The sequence below is a fragment of the Natator depressus genome, chromosome 22 (genome assembly GCF_965152275.1).
Source record: "Natator depressus isolate rNatDep1 chromosome 22, rNatDep2.hap1, whole genome shotgun sequence".
NCBI classification, from domain to species: domain Eukaryota; kingdom Metazoa; phylum Chordata; order Testudines; family Cheloniidae; genus Natator; species Natator depressus.
Genome location: NC_134255.1, coordinates 19329294 through 19355194, shown reverse-complemented (window position 1 = coordinate 19355194; position 25901 = coordinate 19329294). Strand labels below are relative to the sequence as shown.

Genomic DNA, 25901 nt, shown 5'->3' with positions numbered 1-25901 from the left:
ATATTCTCTATGGGTGCTGCTTTGTATAAAATAATGTTCGTGATTAAAATAATTAATTAAATAAATAAGGTCTTGATCCTGCACACACTGAAGTAGTTGAGTAAATTTACACGTGAGTAGTCCCAGTTAATTTATGGAGAGTGACTACTCATCTGTGTAAAGTTACTCACATACTTAAGTACTTGCAGGCTTGGGACCTAAGGCCTGGTCTACACTAGGAAATTAGGCTGGTATAATAGGTTGCTCAGCGCTGTGAAAAATCCACACACCTGAGCAATGCAGTTATAGCAACCTAGTCCCCCAGTGTAGATAGCACAAAGTTGATGGGAGGAGTTCTCCTGTCAACCAAGCTACCGCTTCTCAGGGAGATGGTTTATCTTCACCAACAGGAGAACCCCTCCTGCCCGCGTAGGTAGCATCTTCACTGAGGCGGTGCAGTTGTAGTGGCTTATATGTAGACAAGTCTCACAACCAGTCTGTGAGGTAGGTAAGTAGTTTCCTGGACCCAGATTCTCAAAGGCCTAATTTCTGGAAATTAGGCACCTAAATACCTTTGAGGATCTGGGCTAGAGAGCTTGTATATTTGCTACATAGTTACTTACACCTGCCAAGTAGAGGTTTACATATATTAATAAATGTGGAGGCTTAATTAATTTGATACTTCTGTAACTCTTTGAAATCTCTGGGTGAGACACTATAGTCAACAATACAATGCTATCTTTCTCTATTAATTCCTTTTACATATCTTTATAATTTCTAGATCAGCAAAAAAAAGGGAATATGTCTAATCTGAGGGGTTCTCAGCCTTGGAAAAAATGGGAATCCCTGCTGTAAGCAGTCATTTTTCAAAGTAACTTTAACAAGCCTGCTAATTGGTATTTAAAGGTGCTAATGAGAGGGGAGTCAATCGCTGCCTTACTAGCTACTTTCCCATATAAAAAGGATCAAAATGATGATGATTGATGGAGAGAATTCAGGATAACAGCTTTCCTTTATCTGTAGTCATGTGCTCTTTATTTTTTAAAAGCTGTTGATTTTATTTGTTCCCTTGATGAAAAATGTATTTAAACTTCAAAAACAAAAAGGCTTGGGGAAACCTTCATTTAAAAAGTGGCCTTGAGAATTGGAATATGGCTCAGGAACTTGAACTGGCTACTACCACTGATCAAGTTGATGAAGGTAGGAAACAAATGCTCAGCATCTCATTTATGTAAATATAGCTTGCATTTTTTTTTATATGATGTTTCTTATACTCAAAGAATAAGATAACTAGCTATTGTTACTTCAGGGACTATTCAAGCCAGTAAATATAGCTGTTACATGAATCAAGAGTAGTTCTGGACTTCCTCATTAGAATGTGTCATATGAGATGCTGGGCATCTGTGAATTATTGGGGATCATGGGTGCGGTTTGTTTTCTTCGCTTTCTTGGAGTAACCTACGAAAGTTTAAAAAAAAAAAAAAGTTGCTAGAAATAAAGTTATTTGAATTAATTTAATGTTAATTGTAATTAAGTTAACTTATTTTAAGGAAGATCATTAAATACTATAGCTTAGTTTTTTCATTAACATTTTGTAAAATCTCTTTTGTTGTCTCATGACTCTCTTCATATTTATATAGAAATAACTATAAACCTTCCTATTGAACTTGTGCAGGAAAATCAATAAGGAGACTGGTTACCCTATCTTTATTATCCCATTTGTACAGAGATATGGGTAACCAAGCAACATCCAGCCTGTAGAGGAAATATATCTTTACATACTTCCAGGTAGCAACAAATTTTATTCCTTGAACTTGGATGAATAAGAAAACAAAACAGTTAGCTAACAGATTTAGAGGATTGTTGTCCTGTTAAGTGAAGTTCCTACAGAGTGAGGAGAAAACCTCAGGACTAAATATTATTACCACAGGAGCCAGGACTTTCCAGTCCTTTCTCAACACTCAGTGATTTGCTGTATCGCCTTGGGCAGATCATTTCAACTGTCATGTGCCTCTGTTTCCCCACTGTGAAGCAGAGATGATATTTAATTTTCACAACCCATATGAAAGACATCTAATGATTGTACAGAATTTTTATGATTAAAATAACATAAGCAGTAAGCTACAAAATCCTTTCTAGAATTAATCTTCTCTGAACAGAAACTCTACTGCAACCTTAACTATGGAGTAGCTCCTGCTCCTCCGTAAAACGGACACCCACAGCTGAAGTCTAGTCTGTTATCTGTCACTGTAACAATGACCTTTAGAACACAGCTTAACTTCACTAGACTTTGGGAATCTCTACCAGTTGCACTGCTATGGATATAGCTCCTTTGGTGGGAGCATTAGCGTAGATATGGCATAAGCAGCTGCTGGCACTTTACCACCATGTATTGTGTAGGCCTCCTTTGCAGCAGGATTAGACAACAAGACACTGGTGTGGGTTTTTGTTGTTTTGGTTTATTTGGGTGGATGTATGGGTGGTTTGTTTTTTGGGTTTTAAACATTTTATTCCAGCATGTGTCTAAACAGGTGTTTCCACCATTGCTCCTAATAGTGGAGCTGTTGCCCAAAAAGTCTGGTGTAAGCATTTTTCATAAACTTCTTTTCCATTTTGCTCACATGCACCCCCTGAAAAAATACCTGCTAATCTGATGGCCTTAATTTTTAATTCTGATGGCCTTTAATTTTAAAATTTAATCTTAATTTGAATTTGTCTTGTGAGGTAAAAGGCTTTTCAGTATCTAAGCTTGGTTAACTCCCTCCTGTCTAACCCAGGAGTGGCCAACTTGTGGCTCCAGAGCCACATGCGGCTCTTCAGAAGTTAATATGTGGCTCCTTGTTTAGGCACCGACCCCTGGGCTGGAGCTACGGGCACCAACTTTTCAATGTGCCGGGGGTGCTCACTGCTCAACCCCTGGCTCTGCCACAGGCCCTTCCCTCCCTCTCCCCCTCCCCTGAGCCTGCAGTACCCACACTCCTGCACCCACCCACCCCCACCCCTCCCCGCATGCCATCGGGAGGGAGGGGGAGGCGCTGATCAGTGGGGCTGCCAGTGGGCTGGAGGTACTGGGAGTGGGGGCGGGGGTGCTGATGAGGGTGCTGCTGACCTATTACTATGGCTCTTTGGCAATGTACATTGTTAAATTCTGGCTCCTTTTCAGGCTCAGGTTGTCCACGCCTGGTCTAACCAGTGGCAACCTAGAATTCTCTGTCATAATTGGTAGGCTGACTCCAGGTGGTGCTTCAGCAGAGCTAGTGAGGCTAAGGCATCAGGCAGGTGCAAGTTTGATTGATAGGTGTGATATGTTCTTGATTTTAAGGGCTTTCTTTGGTTTGTTTTTTAGTCTTTTCCTGTGGACCAGGTACGGAAAAGGATCTCGGTGAATACTTTCTACATGAGCCATACAAGCATCGTTGGAGCAACTCTGTCACAAGAGAAGCAGCCCAGCCCCCTCTAGCCAAGGAGCAAGATGGCAAGTGATGACTATGGGTTGTGTAGAGTAGGAATATTGGCAGGGTTTCCTACACAGCATGGCTCATGTGGTTGGGTTGGCAATGTTAATGAGGGTGGGCAGGATAGAAGGACACTGTGGAGTCATGCACTAGCTAGTGCACTGATGCTCAGACTGAGGCTTGGGAGCTGCAAGTGTCTCTTTAATGTGTCTCTTGGAGCTCTTTGCAGCACGTGATTTTAAAACACTGATTTAATTATTAACCAATCAGGATGCTTTTACTGTTAACCAGTTATAGAATTCTTGGTCATTTCGCTGTGAGAAAATCTACTATAATTAAAAATAGTAAATAAAACAATGAATTCACACTACTGTGGCTCTTTTCGGTTATGCTGGTTGCTAATTTGAGTCCTGAACCACTGAAATCTGAGTATCACAGAGCTAGTGCATATGTACACCATGCTTCCTAGTGCACGGAATGTCAGATTTGATTAAGTGTGTGACAGTTGCCTTCTGGTGGCGACACCCTATTGAGTCAAAGTCCCAGTACTCTAGCTCACAGGGAGTCTCCTCTAGTTCGTGATAGGACTGTAGTTTTGGATTTGGAGATACTGTTGCCTAATGAGCTGTCCAAAGGAGCTAAGCAGCTTACAAAGGGGAGGAGGGGGGAACCCCACACAACTAACTTCAACAAAAGCACAGCTTCGCTGGAGTGATCGGTCATCTTTGTTTCCACAGAATCTGATGTGCAGCCACACTTGTGGATGTGGGTGAACCCCAACCTGGTTTGCCCCATAACAGGATACCCCAATAAGGGAGTCCCAGGAAAACCAGTGCATTCGGTAGCTCCTGCACCCAAGGCGGCTGTTAGAAAACCTACTTCAGTAAAACCAAGGCCCCAAGTAGCTGCTGCCCTACAAACTTCCTCTGGACAATGTGTTTCAGTGTCCCCAGTAACTGCTGCACCCAAGGTCTCCGCTAGAAAATATAGTTCAGAAAAGGCAGTGACCCTCATCACTGCCCTGAAGACTTCTCCTGTTGCCTCTGTTTCCATGCCCCCATTGGCTGCTGCTGGTGCTGTGATCCTGCAGGCTTCCACAGTCAAGAAAGTTCCCAGAAAACTAGTGTTCCCTGTATTATTGGCAACTGTTGCACCCAAGGCTTCTACTCCAGTAAAACCAGTACCTCCAGTAGCTGCTGCACACAAGGCTTCTAATAGAAAACATGCTTCAGTAAAGACAGTGCCCCCAGTAGCTGACACCTTGCAGATTTGCACACACACACCGGAAAAAACCATGTTCCTGGAAGCTGCAGCACTTGAAGACTCCTATCAGAAACCAGTCTTAATTGACTCCAAGCAACTCTGTCCCAAGGAGGAGGTGCTACTGTGCTCCAGCAAAGCAAAGGTATGTTACATGGGCTTCGTGTGCACTGAACTTCCAGAACTGTGTGGCCTACTGTTATTTTGGAGGCTGCTGGCTCCTGATCTTCTCACTAGCAGCAGCATCAGAGGACCTAGTGGTAGTGCAGCTGTGCAATTGAGAGGGAGCAAACAATAGGAGACCAAGCTCCTGCAGTAAGAATCTCCTGCTCTTAAAGGTCAGTCTTATTCCAGTGTTGTCGCAGGCTGTCTTAACTTATTTGTGTCACTGTAGGTGCAGCTGCAGAGAATCACACAGTTATTGAGTGAGGGGGAGATCTCTTCTACTTGTAACTATTTCTGAAACTTGTCAGAGTGCTGAGAGCAGAAGATAGGTGCTCTCTTCTGTGGTGCGGGTGTATCAGTAGATAAAGGTGCAAATGGAACTCAAGCACTAGTCATTGTGATCAAACGCCCAGCCAGCCCTCTACCTGGGAATTGAAGGAGTATGCCAAGAACTGTACAAAGCTCCTAACTCACCCGTCTCCTATCTCATAGACCTAGGACTTGCTATAGTGAACTCATCCTTCAGGTTTAGTTTGAGTCTGACAGCCCCCTGCTTTAACAAAACTAGCTAGCAGTGCAGTACCCTTTTTGGAGGGGAGGAGGTCTAGAGAGGAAATTCCTTCCTGATCCCCATAGCAATCTTATCTCCTGAAACAGGTGTTGGTTACATCTTTCTCATGATATTTGAAAGGCAGTTACTGACCTTATAGGGCCCAGAGTTGGATGGATGTTGAAGTGTGGGCAAGAAATCGGGGAGGGCTCTGCACTTCCTGCAGCTTTCAGAAGGGAGAGGGTAAATGACTGGTAGACTCAGATTCTGATACTTTATCCCAAGCTGGAAAGGTGTGCATGTTTTTGACATCCACCATTTCATTAGTGAGGAATCTCAAGTTTAAATGATCATGTGGAAACTGAGGGAAGGGGAGGGACATGTGAGGAACCTTCTGTTAATAGTTCAAGGGACACAAGCAGCCAATGTCTCTCCCTGTACTGTAGCTGCAGGGTGACATCACTGATCAACTGCAGGTGTCTATGGTTGGTGAGCTCCTGCCAGCCAACAAGCAGTGTCCAGCTGTCAGTCAGAACAAAGCATCAGCAACATACAGTCAGAGTATTTATTTTTATCTTATCCTTCAACTTGCAGCCAGGGTACAGCCATTAGATTCTTGGCCAAAGGGCTGCATTGGAAACTTGCCTTGTCTTCACTGGCCTCTTCTCCTCTTGCGCCCCCACCCCCATATCCCATTAAAACTTTCCATTTGCTAACATAAGTGCAGATGCTAGAGTTGCAGCTCTAGTGTGCCCCACCTTACAGGGAAACTAACCAGCTTGGTGTCTTTATATTCGTGATACTTCCATTCTGGCTATGATGGACAATAAAACCTGATCATCTTGGGTTCAGTCTTCACCACAAAACTACCCACTCTTCCTCTTACTTTTGCAGCACTGAGATTGATATGACCTGTGACTCCCACAACCCCAGTGACCTGGATGACTTGACACCTGTCCTTCATCTCTTCTTTTGGCTAAATGATGCTGACTTCAAAATGACCTTTGCCAGCAAGAGGCTACTGAAGATGGGCTTTGTGTGGAAAGCAACCCAACCTTCTTCTCACTCTCATATGGAGAACAAGTCAAATGCCACTTGAGTGCAGCCATATTATGCCCCCTTTTCCACAGAAATTCCGGGCTCCTGCTGACTTCAATGGGTGTGGGTGGTGCTTGACACCTGTTCCAGACTGTGTTTCAGGGCAGGTCTGAATAGTTTTGGTTTTGTTAAATCTGTGCCAATTTAGTTAAAAGGGTTCAATACCCTATTCATTTTGACTTAGCTTGCAGTAGTAAAACTTCTAAATTGTGCTGCCCACACTAGGGTGTTGAACTGATCTAACCTGTTTCTTTTTTCCCCGCAAGGTGATATAGTTAAATTGGTGCCCAAACTGATGTGGACAAGCCCCGGGTAGTACTTCTACCTGTCCTCTCTTAGGGAGGAAAGCTGCCACTGTGCTGGCTGGCACTACATGTAGGGATCCCCTTGCTAGGGATCAAATAAAGCTACTTTTTTTTTTAAAGTCACTTTAAAATAAAGCTTAAGTCTGTATCAGCTATGAGCTTGCCAGGCATCTATTAAAACTTCAGTTTCCTTTTAATGCTGTATTTCTAATTCTTTAAGCGATCCTTTCTGTAGCCTCTGTTCTTGTATCCCGCTCTGGCTCCTTCCAACCAAACTCAAAGTGCTTTTGTTACAAATGTCAAGTCTTTCACCTCTGGCATAAGAACAGAGTCACCTCTGTGCCTTATCTGTAAGCTGGAGTAAAAGTAACTTGTCGGACATCATGCATGATGTCTGTGGCAGAGCTAGAAATAGAACTCAAGTGTCCAGATATTTAGTCCTGTGCTTAGCCAACAGGTCCTTGCTCTACCTCTTGAAGGGTAGCTGCTTGTGAGGTTGTCAGGCACTAGATCCAGTTTAGGCCTGCAGTGACATGAATAGCTAAACAAATCAAACCTCTAGCATCAGCAAAAATGGTCACTGCCAAGGACATGAAATCCCCACCCCAGGTAAAGCATTGTACAGCTACCAGCTGCATGATCAGAATAGGGGAGTTAGGATATAGGAATAGATGGTATATTGGTTTATTTTATAGTAAAATTCTACGTTTTCCCTAGTGGAAAGAGGATCAACCTCTACCTACTGGCACTCAGAGTAACATTAGCCACTTTCTGCTAAGCAAGCATTTTTGTGGGAGAAGGGTGCTAAAGGAAGGGAAGAGCTTTTCAACAAATCCTCCCCTCTGACTTCTGCTCTTCCTCTTGCATGGATCTTTACTGACTACCCTTAATCAGGAATATGTGCAACAGCTCCCGCTGCATCTGACTGGAGTAGAAACCACCCCTCCTGTAGAGACTGCTTGCTAAGTTTGCCCGCAACTCTTGTGTGGATTTAAGAGGCAAAACATTACTTTTGAATGGGCTTTCAAGGTCCTGCTGTACTAGAGCATTGGTCAAAGCTCATTCTGATGGCTCAGTCAACTGAAAAATCAGCTTGAGTGCTCTCCCTTGTGGTATGGGTGTGATTTGCTCATGTTCCTCTCTCTTTTTGTGAGGTCTGCCTGACTGTTGAAACAGTCACTTGTTTATGTAACATCCAGTTTCAGCTGTACCAGTAAACTTCTTGCTTGCAAGACTCTACAGTAGAGAATAAGAGGGGCCTATCCTAGACTAACAACAGTTCACCTTTGCTGTCATGTGCTCACTGGGGACTGAAAGCATGATCCTCTCTAGGGACTGGCAGTTAAGTGCTCAGTAGACTCCTAAAAGATGAGTGGTGGCAGTGGGAGAACAGAAATCATTGTCAGATTATACAAGAAGAGGATTAAGCCTACCATGGAACTGCTTCTGTTGGAAAGGAATTCATCTGTGGGGCACTAGGAAGTGCAAGTGTCTTAGTTGCATGGGAGGCCTTGCTCCTGATGCCTTAAACCTCTCTAAAAAACAGGCTCTGTGCAGTACCCCTCCCACCAAATTTTTTATATATAGATTAAATCACACTTTAAGGTTCCATTTACAATTCACTGACTCCAAATTTTAGCATGTTACAGATAGCATCTGATGTTAGCCTCACCCTATTAGTAGGTATTACAGGTAAACAACCTAGACACCTGTTAGACTCTGAACAATTTATTAAAATACCTTTATAAATGAAATAGTCAAATAAGTGACCAGTTTTCTCTAGTTTAAGTGGCTGCTGTCTGATTAAAAAATAGTTCTGTGTTACTAACAACTGAGATCAAACTAAGCCAGTCTTGTCATCTTGTTTGGTTTCTGCCTTTCTTGATGCAGGCATTTAGCACCAACTGTTTCTAGGCAGTGCCAGTATGTAGACTGGATATATCGCAGAGGGCTAGGGTTTTATGATCCATGCTGCCTGTGTAAGAGGAAGCAGCAGTTGTGATGTTAAATAAGACAAAAGCTGCTGTATTGACAATGTAAAGAATCAGAGCTGCCAGAGGGGTTTAGTTTAAAAAAACAAAAATGTTTTTACTGCTTTATAATGAAGGCCTGAGTTTTGTGGTTGTGGGTTTTTTTTTTTAAGCTTTAGAAATACCAGGAATAGAATGTCTGGTTCCATTCTGGCTCCCTGATTAAAGTAAAGGTGTGTGGCAGGCAATCTGTGTTAGAGCAATCATCTTGTGGATTGGGGGAGAGACTTTAACAAAGACCTCATTTCTCCCCAGCATTCAGTAGGCTTTAGCATTAAATAGCTAAACAAGTAACAAACTCCCTTCCCCTCAATTGCTACAGCTTTTTTGCTCATGTCACATCATTGGTTCCCTATCTGAGACACGATCTATGTTTAAATAACAGAATTCAGCCTCTATTGTCAAGAGGCAGGAGAACAACAACACAAGTTTTCACCTTATCCCCTCCCACCCCATTTAGGGTCATTTTTGTGTCTCCTAGCACTAGGATTGAAGAGACATTTTGGTGTGGTCTTGTTTTGTGTGCATATTTAAAAAAAAAAACTCTGGGGCTAGTCAGCTGGAACTTCAGCAAAATAAAATGACAATGTCTTTGGGATCTTTAAGTGGCTGCAGTGGAATGTCTGAACTCTGCTCTAGCTCTTACTGTCTGCTTCGTGTTTCATGGTGTTTGGGATTTTTTTAATAGTTCAGCTGCCCTTAGTGCTTTTTACCTTTAGCATACTTTACAGAACATTAAGTGCAGAATGAGAATAAGGAATTTAAAAGATAGACTTTACCCCAGTCTTCTTGTACAGGGGAAAGAACATTTTGCACAGAAGCAGCTGAGAAATTGCTGTTAGAGTAAAGGCCTTGAGATTCCCAAGATTATGCTAAAGCTTCCTGTAATCTTCCCTCAAACATAACCAACTCTGACCAGCGGCAGCGAGTGGATCATGGAAAGGATAGCCACTCAAACTGCTGAAAGGGGGAAACAGAAGTCAAGAGGACCAGATTTTCCTACTACCCCATACTCTCTAGTGAAAATCCTTTAGCTGAGGCTCCCTCTTAAAGCATTTGAGAGACACAGCCTGCCCAGAGCAAGCCGTTGCGGGGGGGGAGGAGGCAGCAGGTCTGACCCAGCTCTCTCTGATTAGAGGTCTGAGTTCCTAGAGTTTCCATTCACATCTAGGGCTCCCTTCTGCAATTGCTTGGAAGCTGACTGTAGTAGCTCAGGAGGAAATAAGCTGCTTGGGAACCACATGGTCCTTATCTCGGGGGCAGCAGGGATCAGAGACTGAACAAAGATTGCATCTGTTCTGCAACGAGAGAGAAAGAAGGTGGTTTGATGGCTGAGCCTGGGCCATGAACCAGGTTCTGGCTCTGCAGCATAAGAGGGTTAAGCAGCATTCCACCACCATTGCTATCTGTGTCCTGATCTCGGGATCACTCAGCCACCAATGAGAGCTTGTCCCAACAATTTAATACTTCCATTCTGATTTTCATTGGCCAAGTGTGTTATTTAGTATCAGGTAGAGGATAGATTTCTTAAGCAGCCAGGAGAATAACCCTGCTCATAGTTGAATTTCTCTCAAGTACTTATCTTTTTTTTTTAATGTGCCTCTAGGCTCCTAAGCTTGTCCCCCCACAGCCATGTGTAGATCTTAGGCATCCACATTAAAATTGGCTGGCCAGAGCTATAAGGATAGCACCACTTAATACCATCTGGGTCTCTTAGTCTAAGGCATGGGAATGGTCCCTGGCACTGTTCTGCAGTGATGCCTTTCACTGGCCTAGGCACCTGCAGTCCTGGTCTCCAAAGTGCAACCCCACTCCATCATCCTCAGCAACCAGTAACACCCTCAGCAGCTTGTGAAGTACCTCATTCAGTGCTGGAAATAACTCAGCTATGAGCTTACTAATCTTTCCATGCACGAAGTTTCAATGGTGGGGAGAGAGAGAGGAATAATTTTCAGAGAGGAGCGACCAGGAGCATTTCTATAATTCAAAAGGGAAAAATCTTCCCCCTCTTCTCCTCTGGCCTAGGTTACAGCTAAATGAGGCACAGAGCCACCCATACTTGTAAGGGCTCCGCCCTAGAAGATCCATCATCTTCAGTCATCCAGTCTAGCCCTCTGTATTTTCTCCTTCCTCTGGTCTGTCCACACATATACTCAGGGGTGAGCTGGAGCCGGTTCACAACGGTTTGCTAGAACCAGTTGTTAAATTTAGAAGCCCTTTTAGAACCGGTTGTTCCATGAGGGACAACCGGTTCTAAAAGGGTGTCTAAATTTAACCGGCCCAAAGTGGCACCTTAGGCACCAACTCCACGGGTGCTCCAGCCCTGGAGCACCCAAGGGGAAAATTTGGTGGGTACAGAGCACCCACCGGCAGCTCCCCGCCCCACTCACCGGCCCCAGCTCACCTCCGTTCCACTGCCTCCCCTGAACGTGCCACCCCACTCTGCTTCTCCGCCCCCCCACCCTGGCTTCCCGTGAATCAGCTGTTTGCACGGGAAGCCGGGGCAGGCTGAGAAGCAAGCGGCAGCTTCCCGCTCAGGCCCAGGGAGGCTGAGGTGAGCTTGGGCCGGGGGGGGGGGGGGAGGGGTGCAAGGAGGGCCGCCCGTGCCGCAGCAGGTAAGCCGGGGGGGGGAGTGCTCAGGGGAACTGCTCCCTGCCCCAGCTCACCTCCGCCACCCTCGGCCCTCCCCAGCTTCCCGCCAAACAGCTGATTTGTGGGAAGGGGGGGCGCAGAGAAGCAGAGCAGGGCTGTGCATTCAGGGGAGGAGGCGGAGCGGAGGTGATCTGGGGCCGGGTGGGGAGCTGCCAGTGGGTGCTCTGCACCCACCAATTTTCCCCGTGGGTGCTCCAGCCCCAGAGCACCCAGGGAGTCGGCGCCTGAGGCGCCACTTTTGATGTGATCAGTGGGGGAGCAGCTGCTCCCTCTGCTCCCCCCCAGCTACGCTCCCCTGCCCCTAGGAGCCAGAGGGACCTGCCGGATGCTTCCTGGGAGCTGCCCCAGGTAAGCACCACCGGGACTCCCCACCTCGCCCCCTGGCAGGTGCCTCTGGCTCTTAGGGGCGGGGCACAGTGGGCACCCACTACGGTGGCCCACGAGACCCTCCTGCCCGGTTCTGGGGGCAGTCAGGGGACAGGGGAGGGGGGTGGATGGGGCAGGGTTCCTGGGGGGGGGTGTCAAGGAACACGGGGGGGTTGGATGGGGCAGGAGTCCTGGGGGGGGGGGGTGGGCAACAACCCCCTCGTGGGGTGAGGAGGGAACCCATTAAGATTTTGGCAGCTCATCACTGCATATACTCCCTCTACAGCTCCCTTCTAGTGTAACCTCACAATAAAAGTCTTGGGAGACCCTGCTTTCCAGCACCACTCATCCTGGGCTCCAAAGCCTCAGTGGGGGCTACTGCCTCTTGGTATGTACCTGGTTTGCTCAAGCTCTGGCTCACTAAGTCGAGGGCCTCCTCAGATAGAGCCCATACCTCTTCCTGGAACTTTCTGCAGCCTTCTAGTGTCAGCTTCCACAGGCGGGACTTGCGGTTGCCCTCGTTGCACACAAAGTGGGTGGTTTTTTCAAAGCTGCTACTGAAGCACAGATTGTGACGAATGGTGTTTTTCCAGCCATCTGGGGCTGTCTGGAAAAAGGGAAAGTGCTGCCTGTAGAGAGAGAGAAGAAGGGCACAGAGCTGGGTTCACAAGCCGGGCAAGCCCAGAGCACAGCATTGGCTACGCTAGTCATGAGGTCAATGTTTCTTGCCACAACCAGAGTGCACCTGATCATTTGTGGAACATACGTGGATATAAGAGGATGAGAGATTCCTCCCAAGCCCCTGTACCATTAGGTTACACCCTTAAACATTAGGTTTGGCTGGACCAGTTGAACAGAGTACTGTTAAATGGCAACAGGCCAGAACTAAAACTCTAAGTCTGAATACTCCTGAACTTAGATTTTTATTTAAATGCCCATGTAGCCTCTAATGGGAACAGAAAGGAAGTGACTTGCTTAATGTCTCATGGTGAGTCAGTAGTAGAGCTGAGAATAGAACCATAGAACCCAGGAGTCCTGACTTCCAGCCACCTGCCCTAGCCATACTTCCTCCCTAGCAAAAGCTAGGACAGTTTTGTACCCATGCCCCTTTAAACTCCCCCTATCCCAGCATGGGGGGAGTTAGGAGGGCTGTGGGTACCGTGTGAATTGGTAGATTTGCTGCACAGTCAGGCTGCCTTCTGCACTGTTACGCAGGGCCAGGGTGATGAGGATGCAGTAATTAAGGGGGGGCCGGGGCCAGCCCCCTTTGAGTTTGGTGCTCGCCTGCAGGATGTACTTGAGCTTCTTGCTCTGAGATCTGGGGACCTTTGGTTTCCGGGGTGCCAGAGCAGCCTTAGATTTGGGAGTCTCCATTTTCTGAGAGAGTGAGATGTCCACCGATGAGACATCTTCATCCTCAGTGAACTAGGGAGAAAAAGAGGGGTGGAAGAGATGGGTTAGGCCTGCATGGAGTCAGTGAGTAGACATGATGTGTGGGAAGTTGCACATCAGTGGCCTGCATGTAATGAGTTTGGGCCTTAGTCCAGTTCCCAGTGGTGATGTGTACCCATCACAAATGGGTACTAACTGGCACATTTCTATCGTTTCAGCAGAAGGGTCACGTACTGAGTGGGTAATGGTAAATGAGCTCCTCCCCACATGACAGGCCTGAGGTATATGCTGCTACCTGGGCTATTCCTGTTCTGGGGATAGGAAGGATTCCAGTTTCCAATCCAGCATCTTGTACCTTCTGCCAGCCACAATTTGGGCGGAATCTATGCATTCACTTCTGCTGCTCATAAAACAGGGCATGAGCAAGCTTAGTCCTATCTTGGGATGCATCAGTCACAGAGACCAAGCAACTCAAAGCATGTAATGCCTAGCACTGTCCACACAGCTTCCCTTCTGTCACATACCTTCTCTGCCTCACTGGATGACGACAGCAGATCCTCCTCAGAACAGTCAAGGTTGGAGCAATTCAAGGAAGGGTTTGGAGGAGAAAACCCTGGAGCAGCAGCTACTGAGAATGCTGGGCTACTGGGTCCTGGCATGTCCACACTGGGACAGCTGGCAATGGGGCAAACCAGATTGGTGTTCATCCACATCCACAAATGGGGCTGCACATAAGATTCTGCTGAGAGAGAGGAAGCCAAATCACTCCAGTGACGCCATCTGGGGGCCTCTGCAACAGACAGGACTCCTGCCTCCTGGGAACAGGGCTGTGCTAAGGCTAAATAGGATGTAGATCCAAAATCTCAGGGCTCTCATAACCCTAAGACTCCATGCTGTTTTAGCACCCACCACCCCTGCATAGCATTTATCTCCATATCTCACAAAAAATGGATTGTTTTTTCCCTCCTGTCCTGTGGCCCCTCACACCACCGGGCTGTGTCCCTTGCTCACCCTGGGAGTTTTAACTTCCCTTCCCCTGCGAGCAGCACCAGAGTTGCCTGCACTCTCACTACCCAGGAATCACCCTGAGCTACTGGTCTGGCAGCATCCAATGGAGGAAGGAGTACATAATACTCCCCTTAGTGCTGACCTAAACACCTCTGACCCTTGGAGAAGATCAGACCCAGATGTGCACTCTGTTGCTGTCCATCCCTCTGTAACAGGACAAATGAATGCCCTTTTACATACGCATCTGCTAATGGCACCATCCCTTTGCCCCAGGACAATACCCTGCTCATGGCTCACCAGGCCGTATGGATGGGAGGGTCTCAGACGGTTCCCTGGGGAGTGAGTTCCTGCGCACCTGTTGCTCAGACTGCCACTTCAGCATGTGATGGTTCTGTTTTTCATCTGCAGCTGGTGGGAAATGGAAGATCAAGAGACAATGTGGTGAATTGACAGCACTGACACCCATCTCCCTCCTCTTCTCCACCCCCTTTCTCTTCTGAGCATCAAGGCATTGAGACGCATCCTTAGTCTAATTTGGGTTGGGGAAAAAAGGCCCTTTTCTGCAGCATGATGGGTCACCTAGTTTGGGCTACACCAGTTGCTCTCAACCTTTCCAGACTACTGTACCCCTTTCAGAAGTTTGATTTGCCTTGCGTACACCCCAGGTTTCACCTTACTTAAAAATGACTTGCTTACAAAATCAGACACAAGAATACAAAAGCATCACAGTACACTGTTACTGAACAATTGCTTACTTTCTCATTTTTACCACATAACTGTAAATCAATTGGAATATAAACATTGTACTTAATTTCAGTGTATAGTATATAGAGCAGTATCAACAAGTTATTGTCCATATGAAATTTTAGTTTGTACTGACTTCACTAGTGCTTAAACCAAAACACTTGGTCAAAAAGGGACCCTCCCCAGCCCAGTGAAAATGATTAAGTGAGGGTGGGGGAGAGTGAGCGAGTGACAGAGCAGAGGGGGAATGGAGTGAGCGGGGTGGGGTCTTGGAGAAGGGTTGGGGCAAGGGTGTTCGGTTTTGTGCAATTAGAAAGTTGGCAACCCTATAGCCTGTTGTAAAACTAGGGAAATAGCTAAATGAGTTGATGTACCCCCTGGAAGACCTCTGCATATTCCCAGAGGTACCCCTGGTTGAGAGCCACTTGGCTACACCCATCAAAACCCTCATCCTGCAGTTGGACTCCTGCAGAATGGGGACCCATGTGGGCCTAAGGGTCAGATTCCAGGCCTAGAGCCTAAGACTGTGACTATAAGGTTTTTAGGGAGATGCCAGTCCCAGCATTTCCCTAGCATGGTCCAGAGCCCTACAATCCATGTACTAAAGTATCATAAGAATTCTTTGAGACTGGCACATCAGTGGAGAGATTTAGAATTAGACTGGCCAAAGCAGCAAATCATAGCAACAATGGTGGAGCTGGACATGAACTAGACATGACATACTAGAGATGTTCAGTTTCTGCTTTTTTCTATTCATAGAGTCAAAGGCCAGAGGGGGCACTGTAATCATTTAATCTCACCTGCATAACTCAGGCCATTGAACTTCCCCCAAATTATTCCTGTTTAAACTAGATTATATCTTTTAGCAAAACATTTTCTGTGATAGTTTCACAATGTTGAACTAGAATCATGAACAATCACATGTATCCAGCATTGGCATCTGCTCTAGCCCAGTCAGTGCTGCTACTTCTATCATATGCCAATATGTTTTCTGGAGTGCTCTCTGGAGATTTTTATTTCATTGAGCCAGTCTTGTCAGCTCTCTTTAGGATCCCCCCCGATGTCAGAGTACTTGTCAGTTATTTACAGTTTAATCTCCGGGTTCTCCTAAATTTGCATAATTTTGAAGTTCATAAAAGAGAAAATTCTAATTTAACAGCATTTAAATTCTTTGATAGCAAGACAAGATATGATATGATTTTTAATGAATTTCCAGGCTAGATCAGATTTCTATCTCCAGCCATCAGAGTGTCTTCTTTTCACCTGGAAGTTTCACAGCCAAGAACATACACATAACCAAACCATCCAGAACCCAAGACTCTCAGAACTCCTTACCTTGAGGAAACTGATCGGTGGTGGTGGTTAGCTTGAGCTCCTCCTCCATATCCCAGTCCTCAAGGCCAGTTTTTAGATGCAGGCTTTCCCAAAATGTTTTGTTTTGAAAATTCAAATACATTTTCTTATAATCTGCAAAATAACCCACAACTGCTGCATACCCTGAATGTTGGAGGGAGAACACAGAGCAAGCCACAGAGAGTTAACCACTGCTAACTTTTAACTCTCTAATTCTGCTCCATAAGATTTGATCTCACATTTAAAAAAAAAAAGAGAGAGCACGAGCATAAGAGATATTTGACCAGGTGAATTAAAGGGTGGCCTTTGATTCACTTTTAAATACCCATTAAAGACCTTTCTAGGGACTGGATGATTAGTATTAATGAAACAAGCAATCTATTTGAGAATAAAAGAGGTACCACCTGGTGGGCTTTTTTGTCTGTCTGTTTAATCTAAATTCTTGATAAGCGTTCAGTTCCTTAGTTAGGTTAGCAGAGCTTTATCCTAACATTTCTGGAAGAATAAGTGTAAAGGACTAGATTTGCAACTGTTCTGTAATACAGAATCATCCATGGGTTTGTAGCCTTTATGGTCTGAGAAACTCAAATGCTTTTTGGAGGACATATAGGGACTTTGAGGTGAGTCAGCTCAGCAGAGACAGAGAAGCTCTGCCTCTCCTCCTTTTTGGACAGTTTAATTTCTTCTCTCCTTTCCCCCACCTCTTGTTCTTTTTTATTCTCTTTTTCTCCTCTTCAGTCCCAGTTTCTTCTCTTTTCCATTTCCCTCCCAGTCTCTTATTCTTAACCCAGCTCCTTCCCTTCCAACAACTTGCTGCTCCGCTCCCCCTCTGCTTCTCTCCACAGCTCCAAGATAAACTCAACAGACTTACTTGTAACCTCATTTTGCTGCCAGCCCACCAGCAGATGGAGCACAGCTAGGGAATGAAACTGAGCAGGCTCTTGTCCTGTTCACTTTGCTGCTCTGCTCCATGCCTGAGCTAGGCAAGAGCTGTGGTACATGTCAATGTGTGGAAGATTCTCCTATTGGCCTCACTTTGCTACAAATGTCTTTCTAGATGAGCAGAGCAAGACATAAGCAGACTAAGCAATTACTTAGGGCCCCAAGCAGCTCAAAGGGGCCCCCTGTTAATTATGAGTATGTGTTGTGTGGGCAGGGGCAAAAATATTCCTGCTTAGGGGCCCCCAGTGAGCTAGCACCAGCACTGAATTGAGGAGGGTGAGAGAGGAATAATAATGCTTCGTATTTATACATACCTCTACATCTTCAAAGCTCTGCCCAAGAATTAAGGTTCAGATTCTCAAAAGTATTTAGGTACCTAACTCTAATTGAAATTCTGGAACTTTTGAGAATCTGTGCCTAATACACTAATTTCCTTCAGATCCTATCATCACCGAGTGGGGTCACTACAGAGTGAGGGGAGTCTTTGTACCCTGTTTATTGTAAGGTTGCTCTTGGCATCTGCACCCTGTTTGCTGTTGTAGGGTTGCTCTTGGTCCTCCAGGGCAGCACTACAAGAGCAGGAGATGTAAAATTACAGTCTAGCTTCATTAGTGAAGAATTGCACAGACTCTCATTGGGCACATGGGGACCCTCTCTAGTGCCTCTTTGACATGGAGTTTGGATAATATTTTTTTAAAATCTCCCTAACTGGTCATGTGATGTGATGGTTCTGTGTGCCAGCAGAGGTCAATGGACAGAGGTGGGAACTGGTTTTATTGGTTACATTGGAAATGTTGAAATGTTATTTGTTAGGAGGGATCAGCATAACCAAGTTATCAAGGGAGTCCCAGAAAGTAACAACATCGGCACAAAAGGTCCTGCTAAAGAAGACCCGGATGTGCTTATTGTGTATCTTTTCCAAACTGCCACCAAAAAGTGAAGGATACACTTGAAGCTTCATTCACTCCTTTTGTTCCTTGTAATTGTATCACATATACCTGGCTCCTCACCCAATCTGTGGTGTAAACTATGCAATTCAGATGTTCAACTTGGTTTAATTTAATCCTGCCCCCACCCACAGTGGCCTTGATGATCAGGAAGGGAGAGATTTATCTCTCAGGTGAAGACCCAACAGGGGAAAGTCCAGCATGCAGTTAGTTTCCAGGCACGCTACACATGTTGATGGTGGTGTAAGCAATTTCCCTGACTCAGGGCTTGTCTACACTGGCACTTTACAGTGCTGTAACTTTCTCGCTCAGGGGTGTGAAAAAACAGCCACCAGAGTGCTGCAAGTTTCAGTGCTGTAAAGTGCCAGTATAGACAGCAGTGCTGGGAGCTATTCCTCTTGTGGAGGTGATTGATTGATTTTTATAGTGCTGGGAGAGCTCTCTCCCAGCGCTATGCCACGACTACACAAGCCACGTTAAAGCGATGCCGTGGCAGTACTTTAACGTTGCAAGTGAAGACGTGCCCTTAGTTACAGCTGCAGTTTGGAGGGAGGTTCACAGCCAGCCCACAGCTAAGTGATGGGACTAAATTGATTATTTTGGGCAATTTAAAAAAAAAAATGTGCCCTGATATTGGGACAGTCTCAGATTGAAAGCAAGTCTCCAACTAAACTTTTGTGAAGCACAACAGATACTCAGCTCATGTTCAGGCTTTCCTTTGTGGTGTAGGTTTGGGATGTGTTTTACAGGTATATACCATTTAAAGCAGGGTCCATAGGTCAAACATCCCTGTAATGTCTGTCAAGACAACACGTTCTCCACCGGAGAGCATTGGAACCTTTTGAAACAAAATGCTGCAGCATGAGGCAGAAACCAAAGCAGACCAACTGAGGAGTTCTTTTAAGAAGAAATTTCACATTTTATTGACATTATATTGTCAACCTTGCAGGATAAAGGAAAGAAAAGCCCCTTGCAGAGGATGAAGTCTTTGGGTTATACAAAAATGATCTATTGATGACCAGGGGAGAGCATTTAAACAGAGAAAAAGATGGAGAAGAGGAAAAGCCCCAAGAAAACCCAATCTACAAACAGAGTCCACTCACATGCACACCCACAAAGGAGCAGTGAAAGGCCTCCTGGCTCCTCCAGGACCCCATTATAAGAGCAGAAGATGTAACATTACAATTTAGCTTCCTATATGGGAACCCATCACTAGGATCTGAGCATCATAAAGACAAAAGGCACCAACATAAACTAGGGCATGTAAATTAATAACAAGCCTTGAAGGCACTGGAGGGAACAGGCAGCTCCAAATCCCCCAGAAGTAAACTCAGAAGATCCACTCCATCCTGGATCCTGAACCAACAGGAACTTTAGCTTCTAGCACAACCACCTCCCCCACTTATCACGCTCAGTGTGAGACTATGGCAAGAATCCTTGTAGAATGGGAAATGAAAGAAGTGGGTGGGGCATCCATCATCACCAATCTCCTTGTGAGTGTTTTCCCCCCCTGACTGCGCATGATAGGTCTATGTTCTTGGAAACTAAATGGATTCTGAGTTCTGAGACCAAGTGCACACCAGAATCCAAGCCAGTTCACTGCGGCTACACTGGCATCTGGCAGTGAGAGGATTCCCTTAATCTGCTAGGAATAAAGTAGAGGAGATCTTGAACATGTGGGGAAGGTGAGGAGAAAGTAGATACAGCCCATGGCATCTACATTTCATTGTTATGCTCAATAAGATGAGGACAGAACACATGTTCTTCAGGAAGTGAATGATACAAGGGAAATCCCATACATCCTGTGGCTTCAGGCACCACAAGGGTTAACTTTGGGAGTTGCAGAGGATGAGTAACATTTAGAACTAGGAATTAAACTGCCTATAGCCAGCACTCTAGATCAAACCTATCTGGCCTGGAGTCCTGGCCAGTGACAATAGCTTCAGAGGAAAGAATTCCCCTTAATGTGTCTGACAACGGAGAAGCTAGATATCATGCGGTGCTATCCAATGATGTCCGGGAAGAGGGAATTTTTTTTACATCCTAGCTGGTTAGAATGTCATGCCTGGAAGTGCATGGACTGATCACTCTTGTAGTTTTGGTAGCAAATATAACATGAAGCAAATTAAACTGGCGTCTTGGACAGGGCCTGGGAAAAGTTCAGGAGGAGCAAAGCCATGAATTAAACTGAGGTTACCATATTAAAGCGACCTGCAAGGAGGGAGGGGGAAGAAAAGTGGATTTGTGCCCTTGGTTTTGATTCTTTAAGATTCATAAAGTAGGCTTGAAAATTTGTAGGGTTTTGATTTTTAATTCTGCTTGGTTTCATTGTTAGGAATCTCAGGAATGTCAAGCCAGTTAGTCCCTGTTTTTGCTGGAGATCTCTTTGGAAGAGTCAGAGATGTGGCCTGACAGCTATCTCAGCCTTTCACCGAAGGGGTTTAGGGGCTGAAACTTTAACAAAGGCACTTTTTCTCCCAGGTGTCTGAGTCTAAACAGGTGTTAAGAAAAACAAAAACTGGAGTTTGAATGAGTCTGAATCAAATCCCTTCCCCCCAAATTGAAATCCCTTGACATGTGACTGGTTAAGGCCTTGTTTACACACACACAAGTTGTGTTGCTTTAAATATATCAGTGTAGATAAAGTTGTACAAGGCTTCTTCCAAGTTTCACCAGCTGGGGTCCAGCTGGGATGCGCTTATACCATTACAGCTTACTCTTATACGGGAGGGGGAACCAGTGTAAGGCACCTTTATACTGGTAAAACTTCATCCATCTGGGGGCTTGTACCAGTATAACTATTTTAGTTAAAAACCCTAACTGAATAGTTATACCATTATAAGGTGTAGACGAGGTATCACAATCCTTCTTGATCTGCAGTCATTCGCAGAGTCCTCCAGGACAAACAGGGCAGCCAAGACCTGAGCTTCTAATGTAAAAGGAAGAAGGAAAAACTATGTGGGGGGAACTGTCCAGGCCTTTTCTTTCCATCAGAAAGAACCCAAAAAATAAAAAAGGGCCCAGCCTTTTGTATTAATTTGCATGTCACTGACAGTGTGGTACTGTCTCCACAGGGGAAGCGACTGTCTGTGGGTTTCTGGGCACCATCCGGCTTCACTTGCGGCCTGTGATTGCCAGCACAGCAATGAGGCCTGCAGAGAGCAGAACCATGATCACCACCATGACCCCACTGCATGAGATGTCCACAGCTGTGTTCCTGTAATCCACTCCTGAGGAGGAGAATACATCAGACACCCATGAGTCCAAGGGAAATAGAGCAGACCTTTCCCCACCACCATCCCCCTTATTCAGTATGGACCCAGAACACCGGTCCGCCTCTTCTACTGAAGCTCCAGCTCTGGAGAATGTGAAACTGTGGAATAGACAATGGAGCGATGTAGTCTGAGGCTGTGCCATGGCTCATGTATATACATGTACAAATGAAGAACCTTGTGTCTGAGTAGGAGAAGGCCTATGGCTCTGCTCTGGATGTGCTGGAATCCATTACCACATTCTTCCCTTTGATGCAAGGCAGCTGCCTGTCCATCCCTTTCTTAGTAACTCAGCCAGATAAAGGCAGGGGTCTTTAGTGTGCTAGACAAAGTGGCATCACTTACGCTCCAGAGTGACTATGGTGACAGTGTTGCTTGTGGATCTAGAAGGGTCCTTTTTGGGGATGGAGTAAGAAATGCTGCAGAAGAAGAAAATGCAGTTGAGAGACCCAGGATCACTCCACACCTGCAAACACCTCTCCAGTTGGCCTCCTGGATTTTTACCTAAGAGCCAAAGAGCCGGTGAGGACTAGGTTTGTGACCTGATAAGCATCCAGTCTTGTCAATGTGAACCCACCATTGCTGTCCATTAGGTTGACCAGGTCATGCCTGCCACAGCATGGGGGCACAGTGAAGTGCCTGATATCTGGTGAGGGGAGGGAAGGAGCGTTTAGAACCCAGGGATTTCCTTGTGGGCCTGGGAGGAGGCCAAACCCCCGTAGAGCTGGTGTGCAGATTTTTGGCACAGATTCAGAATGGCCTGGCTTCCTGGTCCTCTGGAGCTCACCAAAGCTGCTTAGTGGGTATCTGTGTAGGGCCTGGTTCCCCACCCCTGTCAAAGCTCCTCAGCAGCCCTTTCAGAAGGTCTTTCCCCTCACAGGGAGAAGGATCCAGGGGTTCCCCATAAATGGAAATCCTATGACAGACAGCAAAAAAGCCACAAGATCACACTGGAGCCAGGCCTGCTGCAAACGTTGTGGGATTCAAATATGCAGCCTCTGGGCTCAGAGCAATGACACTCCCATCACAGAGTCACCTTTGGTTACCCTTCATTCTCTCACCTTGCTTTGGGGTATCCTGCAGTCAGGCCTGCTTGGGCTGTGAGATCTCATATGCTAAGCAGGGATGCAGTTGAGCAGTACTTGGCTGGGAGACCACCATTGAAAACCCCCATGGCTCCACTGAAAGTTCATCTAAAAATTCAGTAGGCAGAATCAGCAGTTCTTATGAAATTTTCACCATCTTGGGCAGAAGTCTCATGAGTTCATCCCCATCAAAACCAGAAAATAGGCACCACCCAGTTTGGATTTAACCCCAAACAGAACCACGGGGGTAGGCTCCAACCTGGGAATCTGAATCTGGCTCTGAAATCTGAAGGGGTTTGAACTCAAGATTTTGCCCCCTCTAATTAAAATTACTAAGGTTATGCAGTGACTCAGTGGTAGGGGTGGGAACAGAACAAAGGAGCTCTGATTCCCAGCCCACACTGCTTTCACTGCTAGACTAATTCCCCTGCCAATGCTGGGCAAGAACCCAGAAATCCTGACTCCTTACTTTAACCACTAATCCTGGCTGCTAAAACTACAGCAAAAACTCCAGTTGCTGTGTGTAAACTTATGGCTGCCTGTGCTGGGGAGCTTGGGACGATGGGGAGAAGGCATCTCACTGACCTGTGGTTCCATCGAGATGTGTGATATGGATGCTGGCGTGTGCCCCAGTGAACTGACACAGGGGCACTGCCATCAAGAAGCTCTCAGCAAATGCTAGAAAGAGCACACTGGAAAAGCTGGAGATGTTGAAATCTGAAAGCACTACAGATGAAACTCTGGATGGATAAGAACCTTCAGCTCCCCACAGTAGACCTGCCTGTTGGCCCCCTACTTCCTCCTCACCCCCAGCCAGGCTCCCGTGTCTGGCCCCAATCAGTTCTTCATGCCCACCCAAGACAAACCAGATGTCTCCTCTCCTTGTAGTCTGGGGCCTCTTCCAAAGTGCCAGGCCCCAGGCCATGTTCATAGAACATCCAGATGCGAGAGCTCTGAAGCTCAGCTTGGATTTTGGATCCCCAGCATTTTCTCTACAGCTTGAGGTTTGGATCCAGCCCATCTCTGAGGTGTGTTTTCTCATAAGTTCCCTCAAATGCTTTGCCGGTGTTGCCCCTGGTGAGGGAGTGGCAACCAGAGCTACAGGGAGAGGGTAACCAAGGGTGCTTGGCCTGGCTACCAGGCCATGCAAGCTGGAGCTTGGGCTCTTCCAGATGGGAGAGCTTCTCCTGTTGGCATAGCTACTGCTGCTTGTGGAGATGGTTTGATTATATCGACAGGAGAGCTCTCTCCCATCAGCATAGAGTAGCCCCAAATCTTCAAGACACACAAAGAACCTCCAGCAGTTGCATTGATTGGGACTGGAATATAAAGGGTTAATAGCTGCAGTACTGATGTGAGGCCAACCATCTGCAGGTGTGTAGATCAGTGGGTGCTGAGTATCAGGTGGCCATAAATAGGAAGGGGGAGGGAGGGGAAGCTTTAGGGCTGAAACTGCAAGAGTAGGTAAACTTACCTTCTCTGTGCGATAAGCATGAGAGTACTTTGTCCCTGTAGGAGGAGGAGGAGGCCTCTCCTCTGAGGTGCTTCAGGCACTTTAAAGATGCTAAGTGAGAGTGCCCCCTCCCAGCACTGCTGGGTGTTGGCAGGATCTCCATTGTATAAATGGGAAAAGCAAGGCACTGAGAGGAGTACCTGACCTGTGTAGAGTCAACACAATGAGACAGTAGCAGAAATGGGAACAGAGCCCAGAAGTCCTAGCTTCAGTTGCCTGCTCTATTTGCATTATGGTACTGAGCTGAAATTTCAGAGCCGTCTCAGGGAATAGCTCTTCTTATTTGTTACCTTCTGAACACCTATGAACATGTTAGAAACAGTTGTAATAATTTTCCCCCCTTGATCTTAGGGGCTAATGCGTTTCAAGTTCCCTTGGAGAATTTCTGAGGTTCTGTCCATTGTGTCTGTGATTTTTGCACTCCTTCTGGGGCCCTCCACTGATGTGCCCTTACCCCTATGGCCAAGGAGAACCCCTTGGGATATCCACCCGGACTCACATTGACAAGGAGCTGGTTCCAGAACTCATTCCATACCCTGAGCAGCATCTCCCTACTCTATGATCTCTCAGCCCATTACAGTTTTGCCTAGCCAGGTCAGGATCCTCAACTATCATGTACACATGGGGACATTGAGGCACCAGAGGGGTTGGGACTTGGTCAAGGTCACACTTGAGTCCATGACCGTGTTAGTCCTGATTCCCAGTGTAAACCACAAGTTTATCCGTCCTCCCTGCAGCCATGTGTTTCCTTCTGGCCACCCTGTAGTTCCAGTGTTAGAAACCTCAGGGAACCAAGCAGCAGCAACAAATGCTTTGGACATCACATTTCAGAGAAAACAGAGGGAGAAAGAGAGAACCTGCTGCTTTGGTCCTCCTGAAGAACATGCAGACAGTCAGAAAGGTCAGAAGTTGCACTGTGAGTGAAGGCGAGAGCATACAGAGGTGACGGTAATGATCTGGAGGCTGCCTGGTATCAGAATGGCTGGAATCTTCACAGCCAGGTGAGTTTTACCTGCTCAAGAGACCGCCAAGGGGAGCAGCCTTGCTGAAAACTCTGACCAGATGCCCTTCCCTCACCACGCCCCCCCTGACATTGAGTCATCCATATAATCCACACCCTGGGAATCCAGAGAGGCTTTATCAGGCTGCAGCTCAGAGGGATGGGGGCTTCTCCCCGAGCAAGTGCACTTCCCCCTGTTTCACCCCATGCAGGCAGCAGGGATATGGGCTTTCAGTACAGATGGGAAGGGATCCCTAGATTTGACAGTGAAACTCTAATTTCTGTGCAACTGCAGGTCTTTGCAAAGGCTTCCAGGCCCCTGCAAGCAGAGGCAGTGTTTGCATGCAGGAGGAGAAGAGGGAGATGGGCAGCAGCAATTGTTGATCCCAGATGTCACAGATGCTGGATTCTGCCAGGTTGTGGGGAGGAGATGAGATGGAATTCTGCCTGCACTGCAGTTCAGCTGGTAGTGAGAGAATGGGAGGGAGGCACTGTGCTTTCTCCATGTGGGAGGTGACTTGTGACTGTAAGATGAATCCTGCTGAGAGTTGAACACCAAGATTCAGGGTGCGGAGGAACTTGTCTCATATCTTAGAGCACCAAGGGAAACACTTTATCCCCTTATTTTCTCTCTCTCCTCCCCTCTCTGAGATCTGACATAGAGACTAAGGGGTCAAGTCCATCCCTGGAGTATAGGTGGGTGCAGGTCCAAGGGCTGAGTTTGGTCCAAGGACTCCTCTGGGCATGATTCCCCTCAATCCCAGAGCCCCAGAGGGATAGGTCAA

The 25901-nt window shown here is 46.4% G+C and overlaps 3 protein-coding genes across 6 annotated transcripts in view; 1 reads left to right on the top strand and 2 right to left on the bottom strand.

Annotated features, from left to right (window-relative positions):
* Positions 1-25901, top strand: part of BCL9L (BCL9 like) — a 159493-nt gene that overhangs the window by 4237 nt on the left and 129355 nt on the right. For 2 of the 4 annotated variants that reach the window (XM_074936573.1, XM_074936571.1), the window contains exons 2-5: positions 3326-3454; positions 4172-4839; positions 21321-22040; positions 24948-25117. The gene's annotated coding sequence lies outside the window, so the exon portion shown is untranslated. Of the gene's footprint in view, positions 1-3325; positions 3455-4171; positions 4840-21320; positions 22052-24947; positions 25118-25901 lie in introns of all 4 variants that reach the window. The other 2 variants (XM_074936575.1, XM_074936574.1) reach the window with 2 other exon arrangements.
* On the bottom strand, positions 9991-16460 carry FOXR1 (forkhead box R1). The gene is given in 7 exon segments (XM_074936543.1): positions 9991-10070; positions 10073-10135; positions 12257-12489; positions 13020-13285; positions 13777-13994; positions 14558-14668; positions 16340-16460. Coding segments are annotated over 7 exon segments (1092 nt in total).
* Positions 21361-24097, bottom strand: UPK2 (uroplakin 2). The gene is made up of 5 exons (XM_074936542.1): positions 24078-24097; positions 23189-23343; positions 22023-22164; positions 21864-21937; positions 21361-21476 (listed from the first exon to the last, which is right to left on the bottom strand). The coding sequence occupies exons 1-5, from the start codon at positions 24095-24097 to the stop codon at positions 21361-21363; spliced, it is 507 nt and encodes a 168-aa protein (XP_074792643.1).